This window comes from Podarcis melisellensis (genome assembly GCF_964234715.1).
Source record: "Podarcis melisellensis genome assembly, chromosome: 4".
Classification (NCBI taxonomy): domain Eukaryota; kingdom Metazoa; phylum Chordata; class Lepidosauria; order Squamata; family Lacertidae; genus Podarcis; species Podarcis melisellensis.
The window spans coordinates 10817381-10832150 of NC_138531.1; the positions used below are offsets into that span (position 1 = coordinate 10817381).

Below are 14770 nucleotides of genomic sequence, written 5' to 3' on the forward strand. Positions count from 1 at the left end.
CTTCCAGTTTTCATAGCTATGGTTTTAAGGGACCTTTTGAACCAAGCCAATGTTTTGATGGAAGCAAAGAATCTTTAAGGTGCAAATAAATATTTTGTATATCCCTGCTGCGCTCCGTAGGGCTGGGCAATATTTTGGTTTTTAACATTGTGATATATCACCAGCTAAACTTTGTGATATATTGACATATCATGGTGTCTGAAGTAAACATGGAACTGTGTAGAGGCTCAGTCTTGGAAATCTTGAACTGTTATTTCCAAAACACTTCTTCTAACATGCTCAGATGTATGACTCTTTTCTGTTGCTTTTGTGCACTCATCTTTTGAAGTTGGGATTCTAGGAGTGCATGGATGCAAAGTTAATCTTCATGGTTTCCTCGTAAAGCAAAAAACCCACAAAAATAGATTGCCATAAGTTCAAAGAACAGCAGGTCCTTTGTTTGTAAGGTGAAATTGCATCCAAAAACTTGTAGTTAGCAGTTTCCTATTTTACAAGGAAAGCTCAGATAATCCATTTCTGCTCTAAATACAGAATTGCACTCTGCATTGTGTATAATGTTCACCTCCTTGCCTGCAGATTAGACTGCATTACACATCCAAATGGAATATGTGCTTTCCTCTAAGTATTTGATGTGAGGCAAGAACTTCCTAGGTGAACTTTTCCACAGTTTGCTATATTTTTTGCTCTGGGAATCCCCATAGCTCAGTGGCCTAGCAATTTACTTTGCCTCCAGAAGATGCCAGGTTGAATCTGCAGCATCTGGGAAAGCCCAACAGCTGCTGCCGGACAGTGTAGACTGTTCTGAGCTAGATAGGCAAAATTGTCTCACTGGTTCCTTAGGATTTCTAGGAATAACAATTAATTCATTACCAGAAATATCAAGCAATTCATCATTATTACTTCTGGTTGGTGGAACATACAAAAAATGGGTGCTTGCTATGTACAGTGGTACCTCGGGTTACAAACACTTTGGGTTAAAAACTCCGCTAACCTGGAAGTAGTACCTCAGGTTACAAACTGTGCCCCAGGATGAGAACGGAAATCATGTGCTGGCGGTGAGGTGGCAGCGGGAGGCTCCATTAGCGAAAGCGTGCCTCGGGTTAAGAACGGACCTCCGGAACGAATTAAGTTCGTAACCCGAGGTACCACTGTACATGGAATATGTCTTAAAGTGAAGAGAACAGAATTCTGTGGCAGCTCCCTACAGATAAATTTAATGAATGTGCGTAACTTAGGGATGGAGCTTGCTGCTATGAACTTGCCCCCTGCAGGTTCATTCATATATAAACGAACATCTCAAGAAGCATACCTACAAGTGTGCAATACACTGATATACATGGCCCTACTCACATATTCTTCGTGTAATATGCTGTTCACTTCCCCTTTTGCAGGTGGGTCAAAGCTCGCCCCCCCCCAATAAATCCCTCATACAGTAAGATGTCTGAGAGACAGAATGTTAACAGAGGGAGCTTTTACCATAATTGTATCCGCATACTAGAAAAGGTTGACCGGTTGAATTTCTGCCTACCACACAGCTGTTAAAGCTACAAGAGCCCCACTGTCCCTCTGTGCCTACCCTAAAGCTTGCAAGGGACTCAAGTTTTCATAAGTTGTAAGCTATTTATGCTATGGTAAATGCTTTCATCAATTGATCTGAGACCGGCAATACTGTATTCTGTGCAGGACCAGGCACAGTATCGTACATAGGTGGTGGTGCAAAAGGAGATGAAAAGACACCTACGATTTATAGCAAGCAAGGTTCAGATGCCCATGTGTGGATCAATTCAAGATTAAACTGTTACAAAGCATATTATAAAAGCATTGTTGTAGCTCTTATTTATACCTCATAACAGCATTGCTGTAATTATCAGCGGAGGCCAGATGAACATTCTCTTCCTTTATTTTAACAGAAAGGAATGGAGTCTTTGATGTGAAAGCCCATTTTAGTATTCATACCAGCAGCACAGCCCATGTAAAAGGATCCCTCTACTTTTCTGCCTTGGGTGCGGAAGCATTTAAGAGCCCCCTCTGCCCATGTTGCTGCTGTGATCAAAAATCCCAAAAGCAGCAGTTCCCTAAAAACAAGAAACTGAGTAATAGCTGTGGGCTATACTTCAGGTTTGTAGTATACAGACCACCTGCCCCAGCAATGTTGTACAATATGGCTGTATTGGGCTTCATTCTAGAACAATTGTGGTTTCTTAACCACAATACCCTGCTGCAACATGGATGATGTACTATAATGCTAGATTTAATTTTTATTTTCTGGTGTTTATTTATGTTTACAAACTGTGGAGGGGGGAGAATACCTCTTTTTTTGGCACGAAATTAAACCTCTGTTAGAAAGAATACAAACTCTGTCGCTACCTTTTGGTTTTCAGTGGACATCGAGTCAGCTACACTAAAATCATGGATTTTTCTTAGTTATCTTCTTTAGACAGTAGTCACTTCCATAGCAGAGGAGATGAAAAGAAAATGGCTTCAGAATGACCCACAAAGTCCATTCTCCAAATGTCTGGAAAAAGTCATTCCTGGGTCGTTTTGAGGCCATTTTCTGGTCTTCTGTTAGGTTTGTGTACTTTTTCTCTAGTACTTGTCAATCACAGAGTGACTGCACTCATTGGAAGGGCAGGAGCAGGTGCATATATCTGAAAGCAATTGCTTCAAATGGCGGCTGCTTTCTAACTTTTATGTTCCGCACAGGCTAGAAACTTCCTTTTAAAAAGAAAAAGAAACATGTTAGAGTGTGGGGCTCCTGGCAGCCATGCAGATGTGTGTAGACCAGCCAGCAACACTTTGTATGTATAAACCTTGGATTAGTGGAAATCATATCCAGTGAATTGATGGCTAGGGGTTATCTAATAGTATAATTTATGCAGTTTGACTGAAATTTGACATTTTAAATTTTACATTCCCATTTTAAACCCTTAGCTTACAAGTATCAGTTTCTGCTACCTTACAAGTATAAAAGCCGTGTGCTGGATGGATGGCCTTGTCTCCTGTCTTGATGGGACTCTTCATTGCTGATTTCCTGAAACTTGTTATTCAGAGCAAAGTACACATGCTGCAAAGTTATTTCCTGCCAAGTGTTAACCGAGCTAAGTTATTGCCTTGGCAAAGCTTGTTTTTATTGTGTTTCTAGGCAAGCAATTCATCCACCAGGAAAATGAAGCCAAACCTCCCTTCCCAAATAAGGCTGAGGTGTTCTGGAATGCAGAGCTAAATAGGTTATCTAGCATTGGCATTTCAATTATGAGAAAACTTTGGGCAACTCTGGAGTGATAGGTCTGCATTTTGCAACTCGCCAATCGGGCTGTCAGTGAAACTTTGCTGGTTCCAAAAAGACGAATGTGCAGTGAACTGCCCATTAGAGCAGCCTTTTAATTTTAGGGCTCCCGAAGGACTTTAAGATGACAATAATCGTCTTTCCTGCATTCCACCATGGATTGCCCAGTCCCCCTTGCTGCTGCTGAATTCACTCCGCTTGGCAGGTTGCAGGAGCAATGATTTACATGGGGGAAGGAGGTGTACAGGGAAAAGTCTAGCATTCAAACTCCCTTTAGCAATAGCTGTAGTTTATTGTCTTCCAGTACTCAAATTACAGTATTTTATTTTTTTTAATTGTGCAATTTCTTGACCAGATGGTACTCTCCTTGAAAAAAGTTGTGCTAGTGTCAGTAACTCCTGTTGGAGCTGGAATTGACTAGTGGACTCATCCTTTTGAGAGAGGAGGATAAACTTGAACCCTTCTCCTTGACACGCTTATTTTCTACATGCTTTATGGGGAAAGTATTCAAATATATAATCCCGTTCCCAGGTGACTTATATTTGTAGAACACAGGGAAAGCTCTACCGCTTGATCCTGCTTTCTATATAAACTGGCCTTTACTAAACTCAATTTTACTTACTTATTTAAACAATCCATGTACTGTTTAACTACAGTGTCTCCAAGCGGATTGCAAGGATGCAATACAAAAAAAGAAAAATGAGTTAAAACTATAAAATAAAACTTCAGTTAAAATACCTGCCGAAATAACAACAACAACAATCTGTAGGTGCCATTAAGTTCAGTAGGGCAGTCACCTGCCTGTCCTCAGGTGGAAAGGACTTCTATAAAACTGGGACCACGGTACTGGACAGCCATGGGGGAACCATTAACAGGGACTGCCCCCAACGACCTCTGTGATCAGGCAGCACTATAAGGGATTAGGTGACCCTCAAGGCATCTTCAGGGTCTTGTAAATGAATACAAGAAACTTCCTTGGAACCTGGCCTGGTACGTACTGGTGATCATCTGTCCCTATCAGCAGTCTAGCCACAGCTTTTTTCACCTGCTGTGATCAAGTCTTGAGGTTACCAGTGCATGGTTCCCTGTGGCCAGATTATCCCTGTCCCAGAACAGGTTTATTGGCTGCAGCTGGTAAAAAGCATTCCTAGCCCCTGAGGCCACCTTGAGCTTCCAGTGACAAAGATGGATCCAGGAGCACCCCCAAAACTCCCAACCTGTTCTTTCAGAGGGATCGCAGCCCTATCTAGAACAGGTAACTGGTCAGTCTCCAGGACACGAGAACAACCAATTCACAGGGCCTCTGTCTTCCCAGGGTTCAGGCCTGGCTTCCCTGCCCCCATTTGGATCCCATCTTTTGTGATTTTCTCACTTAAAAACAAAAAAAGCAACTGATCCTTGAGCTTGTTTTATCAGGGAGACCAACTCACACCAAGTGTGCTCCAGGTAGCAGAGTCTGTTTGAAGGCTGCTAGTCTGCCTTTCCGGCCCTAGAGTGCCCATCTCATGAAGTGATGAACCACACTAGAGCTTTCTTATTTCTCTCCACCACCACCCCATGCCCTACCTACCGCCACATAACAGAATGATGGGAAGATAACAATCCCACAAGAATTTATCACACGGTGCCTGAAATTGCATTTGCAGGTGGTTTAGATGAGCCTTGATGTTATGTAAGATTAAGAGCAGCACAAACACATTTGCCATGAAAAAAAGAACAGCACAGCAAACGTTTAGATCGTAACAGCTCTTAGATAGCATCAGTTAAATTTCTGTCCCTTCGTATGTGTGGGGCAGCTGTGGGGTCAGGTAGCTTCAGCTAATGCAAAATGCTGCAGCTAGACTAGTGCTGGGAGCAAACTACTGTCAAGACTTGACACCGGGGTTCAAAAGACCTGCATGGTTTCTCATCTGCTACTGTGCCAGGTTCAGGGTTTCTGTATTGGCGTCCAAAGCCCTGAACAACTTGGACCCAAGGTACCTCAACGAATGTCTTAACCTGTATGTCCTAGGCCAACCCCTTAGATAATCTGGGGGAGTAGTATTAGTGGTCCCCTACGAACCAGGAGCTTGAGTCACGTCAGTGGGGAGTAATGTCTTCAGTGCTATGGGCCTCACTCTCTCCCATTAGAAATCAGGCAGGCACTGTACCTGCAACGTTTCAGGCAGTCTTATTTCAGGAGACCTTTGCACCACCGACGCAAGTTCTGTTTTGTTCTGTGATGTTTTAAGTTGTGTTTCTAAATGTTACTTACGGTGTGTTTTTAATTTTTTGTAAGCTGCTTTGAAAACCCAGAAGGGGTGAAAAGCGGGATATATTTTTTAAAATAACATGAGCAAAAACTGTACAGTGACCTCTAAAGCGGGTAAAGTTGTGTCTTCTTTTCTTTTCTTTTCAATATTTGTGTAGTCACCATCATCCTCACCACAGCCTGAGTTTAGCCACTGCAAAATGAAGGCTTCACCCTTGCGTCGCTCTGCTTCCTTGACCCTGATCAGATGCAATCATGTAGCCTCTGCAAAAGCCACAAGCCCTGTAAAGGCTACCAGTCCACCTGTCTCCCTCCAGCGCTGGCGGCCCACAATACCCCTATCATCTATTGGGCTCCATTCTTTTGTAAGTGTAGTCAATCTTCCATCTCTTCTCTGCGGCAGGCGCCCTCGACATTTAGGCTTCATGGCGGGACTCTATGGCTCTGAATTCCCTTAGGGCTTTTTCCAGTAGACGAAGCATACTGTCTTAAATCCTCATCGGCAGACAAATAGCATTAGGAACGTCTACTTCCCCCCCAAAGATTTTCCCCATCTTCCATCTGGTTTCTCTTATCTCATTGGTGCTTCGTTGGGTCTGCTAATTCTTAGTTCTGTGCCAAATCTGCTCCTATCACATCTGATTGAAAGTCTCTCTGCTTTTTTCCAGGGCCCAGTGCTCTGCGTGCTTTGCAATACTCTCCAGCTCTTCCTGATCTAAATCTTTCATCAGAGATGTACAATATGGCTTAAATGTTGTATTGGCATCGCTGATTGTTTACATTTGCAGTAAATATATGTATATTCTGGTTAATTGTAAAAATCATCCAATATGATCTTGATCTTGGTTGATCTTGTTCCTTTCTTTTGTAAAAACAGGCGTTTGAATTATACCAATGAACAAATATTTTTCTGCAACTTAAACAAGCGGTGCTTATCTTGTTTTCAAATTTCCCTTGTCTTTTTAATACTGTATTAAACTGCATTGTGTGTTCAAATTCTAATCTTTTTTACTTCTAGTTTGGGAGAGGCCTAACTACCAGGAAGAGAGTCTGAACACTGTCTCTGTGTGGTACTGACAACATGAATAGGTTTTTAAATTTCTATTTAGATGCTAACCTTTGGCTTAAAAAAGAGAGCTTATATAAGCATTGAAATTTTGTATAAATAAAGGTGATGGGTGCTTATTGCTGTTACTTCCGTATTAAAAAATTAATATACAGACACTGATCTACATAAAACTAAAAATACCCTACTCTTGATAAATATGTTATGCTGTAACAGTTGGTTTGATGGAGGATGTAAAATACCTCATAACCAACTCAGTAGCAGACTTTTGGATAAGTTAAAAGAGCAGTGATCTGAACTGATTAAGATGTATTGTAAAGAGTAAACAAATATGGACCACATAGACTCTTCTTTTAAAATCAACAAAGAAGGCAGTTGTCAAGAGATATGTAATACTTTCAGAAATTGAATTAGCCAGACCCAAATTCTCATAACAAGAAGTGGGATAAGGGAATGCATCAATCTTATTTTTTCTATACAACAGAAACTCCTCTTTGGAACCACGCATAGACTACTAAGTGCTAACCAGAAGACAAACTTCTAAAAAATCAATATGTCAGTGGTATCTTTCAGCTCAAAGATTAAGCAGGATATACAAGAGCAATAGCACTCCACAGCATCTTGACCAAACGAGATGGAGGCAGGAGGGAGAAGGATGTTCATTCATTGTGGAAACTCTTTTCCTTTGGCTGCATGCTAGTACTCATCCATGTAGTTTGTTGGAAAGCTTGCTAATTCTGTAAGACACTGAATACTTTAGCACCAGGAACATTTAACAATGGACAGTGAATGGTCTTCTGTGATCAGCTGGAAGCACAATGATAACTGACGGAGCTGTTTTCCCCCACAGTCCTGTCTTTGTTACATTTAAAGAGGTCCGCAGGAACATGGGAACTCTGTTCAAACAGGGTTTGTGTTCTTTGCATCTACATGACGCATGGTGTGAATGAATCGATTTATTTCAGTCACTGGTCAGAGTGCAGCAATGGTGTCACTCTGAAATGAAAAAGTGCAGCAGCTGATCACCGCTTCAAATGTTTGTCTAGGTGCAATGTCAGTTTGAACACATCAACAACTTTCTTTGCATCTCTGTTCAAACTCATTGCCGTGAGTGAACACTTGCTGGAGGGGACAACCGGAGATTCATGGGGAAGGCGTGAGAATACAGTGGTTTGGAATTTGTCATTACAATTCTTAGGAATAACTGAGTGGGCAAATGTCATCAGTTTTAGAGAAAACGGCTGCTATAGAAGCACTTACTGTCTAGTTAGAAACTGCTGTTCTTGTCCACACTGACACTAACTTCTGGAAAAGCTGGTAGAGCTATACGTTTCATCTTCACACAACTTTCAGGCCTGCTTTGTGTTAACGTATTTGTATACCTTTTTCTGAAAGTGACATGAATGTGGGACCGAAAATCTGTGACAATGAAAATTTAAGATCTGAAGGAGACCTGGAACTAAGAAATGCTTTTGACTAAAACTGATAGGGTCTAGAAGAAACCTCTGCAAGTCCCCAATGTGATACTTCATCAAAGGCTCAAAGGTTACATGCCCCTGTGTAAGTAATACAGTGGTACCTCGGGTTACATATGCTTCAGGTTACAGACGCTTCAGGTTACAGACTCCACTAACCCAAAAATAGTACCTCGGGTTAAGAACTTTGCTTCAGGATGAGAACAGAAATCGTGTGGCGGCAGTGCAAGGCCCCATTAGCTAAAGTGGTGCTTCAGGTTAAGAACAGTTTCAGGTTAAGAACGGGCCTCCAGAACGAATTAAGTATTTAACCCGGGGTACCACTGTACAGAGTTTGAGTGCTAAGTACACGGCAAACTGCTTTGAGTCTTGAGGCACAACTGACCCCAATATAATATTGACTTGTGGGGAAAACATCTTGAGACTATACTCCTGACAACATCCCCCTATTTTTCCACAATGGAAGTCGCTACAGTCTCAAAATTACAAGTTTGTTACAGTGGTGCCTCACTAGACGAAAAGAATTCGTTCTGTGATTCTCTTTGTCTAGCGGTTTTTTCGTCTTGCGAAGCAAGCCCATTGACAGCTTAGCGGATTAGCGCTATAGCTGTCTAGCGGCTTCTAGCGATTAGCTGTTAAGCGGCTTATCAGCGGAACAGCTGATAAGCGGCTTAGCGGCTTAGGAAAAGGGCGGAAAAAGCGGAAAAAAACCCGCGGGGGGATGCAAGATTTTTTCGTCTTGCGAAGCAACCCCATAGGGAAATTCGTTTTGCGAAGCGCCTCCAAGACGGAAAACCCTTTCGTCTAGCGGGTTTTCCGTCTCGCGAGGCGTTCGTCTTGCGGGGCACCACTGTATAAGATTGGCAATTATAAGTGGCCATGGGTGAAAAGCCAGCCAGACCATGTTTCATATCCATGCTTTTTCCACTTAACATTCAAAGCAGGCATGGACATATCAGTCACATAGATAACAATCAGTGGGTCATGTGAGTTTTTCTGTGCATTTCCTGCACACTTTGTGCAACTTTGTAAGCCACTATCGCATCTCCCCTTTAGTTGTGTCTTCCTCCCCCACAAAAATAGAGTTGCAAACTATATATTTGCGCCTCTTTGCAGAAAAAGGTGTCCCATCCTTTGATTTTTTTTATTCTCTTTTAACACTTTCACAACACTTACACAAATCTTTCATCTCTACAGGGAGCTGCTGTTCCAATCTAGAAATGAATGTCTCTAGCCTGGACACTTGGGCTATTATATCTGCAAATGACACTGTCATAACATTACATTAGGTTTGTAGTGTTCTTAACGTGTGCCGTCGGCATGTTGTTGCAAAAGCTACCGTATTTTTCCCTCTATAACACGCAGATTTTTTCTCCTAAAAAGGAAGGGGAAATGTCTGTGCATATTATAGAGCGAATGTGTGGTCCCTGGAGCCGAAAAATCAGGCAAAAATCAAATCGCGCGTCTCGGAGAAGGGAAACCTGAAAAGAGGAAGGGGCTGCTTTCCTGCATTCTGCCTCAGGGTCTTACTGCCCACCCTCCTCTGTTTCCTTGCTGTGTTTGCTGAAACGGAACAAAGAGCAGGGAAAGCCCCTCCCCTCCAGGCAAGCAGAGGGGAAAGCAGAGTGTTGTATTCCTCTCTGTGCTCCAGTGCTGCTGGGGGAGAGGGAGAGGGAGAGGGAGAGAGGGGGGGGGGAGGGAGGGGAGAGAGAGAGAGAGAGAGAGAGAGAGAGAGAGAGAGAGATAGAGATATGGCTGGCTTGGGTGGGGGGAAACTTTTGCCTTTCTTTCCTCCCTCCTGTTAAATCCCTCTCCTGCATTCTTAGCCAGCTGCTTCTCTGCACACCCCTCTCATGTCCCTTCTTTGTTTTTCCTTCGCTCCCCACTTAAAATGTGGTTACAAAGCATAGATCCACATGGATCCTCAGGATCTTTGCATTGGGTCACCCCAAATTCACCATCAGATCACATAGCATGTCCATGGCTACAGCCTGCACCAAAAAAATCACGCACCCACTGTTGCCTGGGGCTGCAATGGTGCAAAAATGTAGTTACAAAGCATGGATCCACAGGGATTCTCTGAATCTTTGCATTGGGTCACCCCAAATTCACCATCAGATCACATAGCATGTCCATGGCTACAGCCTGCACCAGAAAAATCATGCACCCACTGTTGCCTGGGGCTGCAATGGTGCAAAAACGTGGTTACAAAGCATGGATCCACAGGAATTCTCAGGAGTTTTGCATTGGGTCACCCCAAATTCACCATCAGATCACATGTCTGTGGCCACAGCATGAAGCACAAAAATGATACATCCACTGTTTCATTCAGAATGTTTTTTCCCTTGTTTTCCTCCTCTAAAAACGATGTGCATGTTATGGTCAGGTGCGTGTTATAGAGCGAAAAATACGGTATGTACTAACCCAGAGTTTTTGGCATTGAAATGCTTCTTGCATCAATGAGAACACTTGGAATACCTTTTGGCAGAAATGTGAGACTTCTAAAAAATGGAGTTATTTTTAACCAGCTTCTGGAGCTGTTGCCACGAAGAACAGTGTATTTTGGATGTCTGTTAGATCAATACTTGGTGCATAGGTGGAGTTAAATTACCGTGATATATTTGCTTCAGTTGACTTACACAGCCATTCTGTGTTTCTAATTCTTAAGCTGTCATACTGGCTATTTTGTTAAAATTGGATTATCATTATTCTATACCACCCTTCATCCAAAGATCACAGGGCAGTTTACAATATAAAAACTGCATTTTAGCTTTTGTTTTGCACGGGGGCGGGGACTGCAGTATAATGATCAATAGCATTTTGTAAACTGGCTGCAAAATGCCCAATAAATAGCCATGGCCAATTTTATTATTTGTTTAGAAATATTTGCACCCCACTAATGCACCAAAGGGCTCACAAAAGTGGCTTACTAAAAATCTCACAATAAAAATAGCATTCCAAGTCTAGTATTGGGATCAGAAACAACATAGTTCCCTATAGTGCCAGGATTATTCAAGTACCGTTTCGTATCACCATCCTCTGTTTTTCCTGGTATTGTCCTGTGGCCGTTGCCTGATAACCATCCCAGCAAAACGGAAGCTGTGTTTTTGTTAGGAAAGGACCATTTCAGTATGAAATTATGTATACAGACTCAAAACACAAGAGTTTACAGTGCAGTCTTACGCCTTAGCTGTAGACCTCATTGTGTTCAGTCGGACTTGCATCTGTCAGGTGTGTATGAAAAGGAGAGGGCATACTTTTGTCTAGTGTGAAATGTATATATTAGCCCAAATTTCAAGTGTGTGTATGTGTTAAAGTACATTTTTTGTAGGTACAGTAGTGGCCAAAGTACCACCTTCCCCTCCATTCCTTTGAGACAGATCTCTTCTCTCTCCAGTGCCAAAGTTCTCAAATGAGAGGTGCCAGAGGTCAAGCCTGGACAGAACCAAAACCAACCCTAGAAGCTGGTTCAGTCTTTAGGAACAATGTGCTTTTCTTTATTTAGAAGCCCATGTCTTTTATACTTCACATGTATTGTTCAAACCGGGTTCATAGGTTGAGCCCTGGCTCGGGTTAAGTTCTTCCCAAATGGGTAGAGCAAGAGTTTCAGCTCCTACTAATGACTTGCATGCATGTTGTGTTCTCTCGCAGGCACCCAGTATAGATGAAAAAGTAGATCTTCACTTCATCGCATTAGTAAACATTGATGGCAATCTCTACGAGTTGGGTAAGAGCAATCCTTCTCTTTCAAAACGGATCATATTATCATCTACTTAATGCTTAATTTTTGATATCTTTACCTCGGGTGTATAGCCTGCCTGCCAAGAATGGATAGTGATTATAAGATCGTCCAGTAAAGAATTCTCGGTCAAGTAATTATGTTCTGCCTTTCGAGAACCACAGTTAAGAGGAATTGAAGAATATTGGAACAGCTACTTTTGAAAGGGGAAAGCTGTTAACCTGATGAGCAGGCCTCCGTTTTAGTTCATAACTTGTTTCTGATTTTTTAATGTATGAGTTGGTAATGGTTTTTCCCCTACCTTGAATGTGCCATGGATTTAGAGTGACCTTTTGAAGATGTATGTTGTCTTCCATGAGCCTGTATAAAGTGAAGTCATTGGAAACTTGCAACTGCAAACCTTGCATGTGAAAAACGCTGTGGATTCAGTCCCCAAGAATATCTGATCAAACAATCTCTAGTAATAGGGTTAAGAGAGGCAGTTGCCTAAGACCTCAGAACTTCTAATACTCATTAGTACTGTGTCATTAGTATAACTTCTTTGATTTGAATCCATAGCACCAAAACTGTACATCCAAAGGTTCCTAAGATCTCCTCTTATTGTACTGTCCTTTTGTGCCTTATTTAGTCTGTTCAGATTCTTTGCTTTTTGAATCATGGAAGACCACCTAAACACAAAACACTTACGCTTTGCCACAGAAAATATGCTTTTTATATTTATAGATAACAATTTACCAGAATAGACTAGGGAACAGAATAAAAAAAACTACTTAGCTTGCAAACTGTGTGTGGTCAGCTCTAGGTCTGTGGAACGCAACCAAGAATGTGCATTGCGGAACTGCCTCTTGGAGCGCTGCGTATATAGAAGTCAACCATTGCAGTAAACACATTGAAAATGTCTAAAGCGCATACCTCATATGAAAATAATTTAGGGATTTGTCCATGATGGAATAAAAATAGCTACCAAACTAAATGAATTTACACAAGAAACTGAAAACTGGGAATGGAAGAAGAAGTCTTTCCTGGCATGTTTATTGGAAGCTGAGAAGTTGGCTTCATGAATTTGGCTGTCTATGTTGGATAGCTTTAAAAAGTAATTGCCATGGAGGATCGGCCTGTTACTATTAATCAGGTAGTTAAATTGTGCCTCCATACTTAATGGCAGTGAATGTCTGAATTTCTAAAACCAAGCATAGAAGGGCCTTTGCCTTTGTGTCCTGTTTGAACTTGGAGGCATGTGTCTGGGCCCCAGTGGTGGCAATGGAAAGCTAGTCTACAGGGGATCTTGATTCATTTTATAGTAAGTTAGCATGAAAAACCCAGTAGCTTTCCATTTGCTGTGATCTGTGTACATGTTTATAAAGGAAGAACTAGAACAATGCCCAACTCTCAAGACCAACTCTGTCAGTGGAATCGGTATATGCTGTTAATTCACATTTTTGTTCCAACAAGCTTTTGCATCTGGATGAATAGGTCTCTGCCATAGTTCATAGAATCATGGAATTGTAAAGCTGGAAGAGACCCTGAAGATCATCTAGTCCAACCCCCTGCAATGCAGGAATTTGTAGCTATCCCAGATGTCCATTTTATGTTGTTTCTAAACTTCCTGTTTTGTTTAGGGGGTTTTATTGTAGGGACGCGGGTGGCGCTGTGGGTAAAGCCTCAGTGCCTAGGATTGCCGATCGTATGGTCGGCGGTTCGAATCCCCACGGCGGGGTGAGCTCCCGTCGTCCGGTCCCAGCTCCTGCCCATCTAGCAGTTCGAAAGCACTCTTAAGTGCAAGTAGATAAATAGGGACCGCTTTATAGCAGGAAGGTAAACGGCGTTTCCGTGCGCTGTGCTGGTGCTGGCTCGCCAGAACAGCTTCATCACGCTGGCCACGTGACCTGGAAGTGTCTCCGGACAGCAATGGCTCCCGGCCTCTTAAGCGAGATGGGCGCACAACCCCAGAGTCGGTCACGACTGGCCCATATGGGCAGGGTTACCTTTACCTTTATTGTACAGTTTTGTAACTTTTTAGCGCAGCTTATTGCACATCATACCTTGCCTTGGGACATATGTTGTGGAAGGTGATTAAATGATGATGATTTTAAATCTTGGCTACTTGTACAAATTTAACTATAGTACTTCATTTTCCCTAGCCCTGTTATTTCATTGTACGTATAGTGGGAAAAATATCAAAGGATTAAATGACCTTAAAACTTATTTTATGGGATCACATGAGGTGTAGTATTTGCCCTACGAGGAAGATTGCCATGTCAAATTTACTACTTAATGCTTTCTACATAAATTCCTAAGAATTTTCTTTCTGTGTTTTCCAACAGATGGACGGAAGCCTTTCCCAATAAACCATGGGCAATCTAGTGATGACACTTTTTTAGAGGTAGGAATATTGTTTCATATCAGCAGACTTTGACACTTCTTATAGCAGAGCTGTTGCGGGTGGTATGAAGTATTTACTATGTTATTTTGTGAAACTGCTGCTGTAGAATATAGTACAAATTTAGATGAGCTTCAAATTGCCAGTACTGCTAGAAGGTGGGCATGCTGAATATTGTTATCTGCTTGGTATTATCTTTATGATCAGTCTTCTGATCAGTTAAAATTCCTGGTAAACAAATGCAGAACTGTTCTCACCACTCCTAATGTTAGTTAGGCAGTGATTGATCAATTTCAGTTGTGTTTGTTTTGCAAAATAGATGACGCATCCTTATCCTTTCTTTCCTCTTACTAGGATGCGGTAGAAGTATGCAAGAAATTCATGGAACGTGATCCAGATGAATTAAGGTTCAATGCAATTGCTCTAGCAGCTGCCTAAATTATTCTGGCACAAGGACAGAAACTGCCTAATGTATTGTAACAGAATAATGCTTTTGCCATAAATCAGTGATCGAGTTTTTGATACCTTGCAAATAACATGTTGATGTGGATTAAACTTCAAATTTGTCCTTTA

At 41.9% G+C, this 14770-nt stretch overlaps 1 protein-coding gene across 3 annotated transcripts in view; it reads left to right on the top strand.

Moving 5' to 3' along the window:
• The window catches only part of UCHL3 (ubiquitin C-terminal hydrolase L3), a 32049-nt gene extending 17279 nt beyond the window's left edge, over positions 1 to 14770 (top strand). For 2 of the 3 annotated variants that reach the window (XM_081907350.1, XM_081907351.1), the window contains 4 exons: positions 5696 to 5902; positions 11730 to 11805; positions 14142 to 14200; positions 14552 to 14770. In XM_081907350.1, coding sequence (XP_081763476.1) covers positions 5696 to 5902; positions 11730 to 11805; positions 14142 to 14200; positions 14552 to 14635 — 426 coding nt within the window. In that variant the 3' untranslated portion in view covers positions 14636 to 14770. The remainder of the gene's footprint in view (positions 1 to 5695; positions 5903 to 11729; positions 11806 to 14141; positions 14201 to 14551) is intronic. The other variant, XM_081907352.1, reaches the window with a different exon arrangement.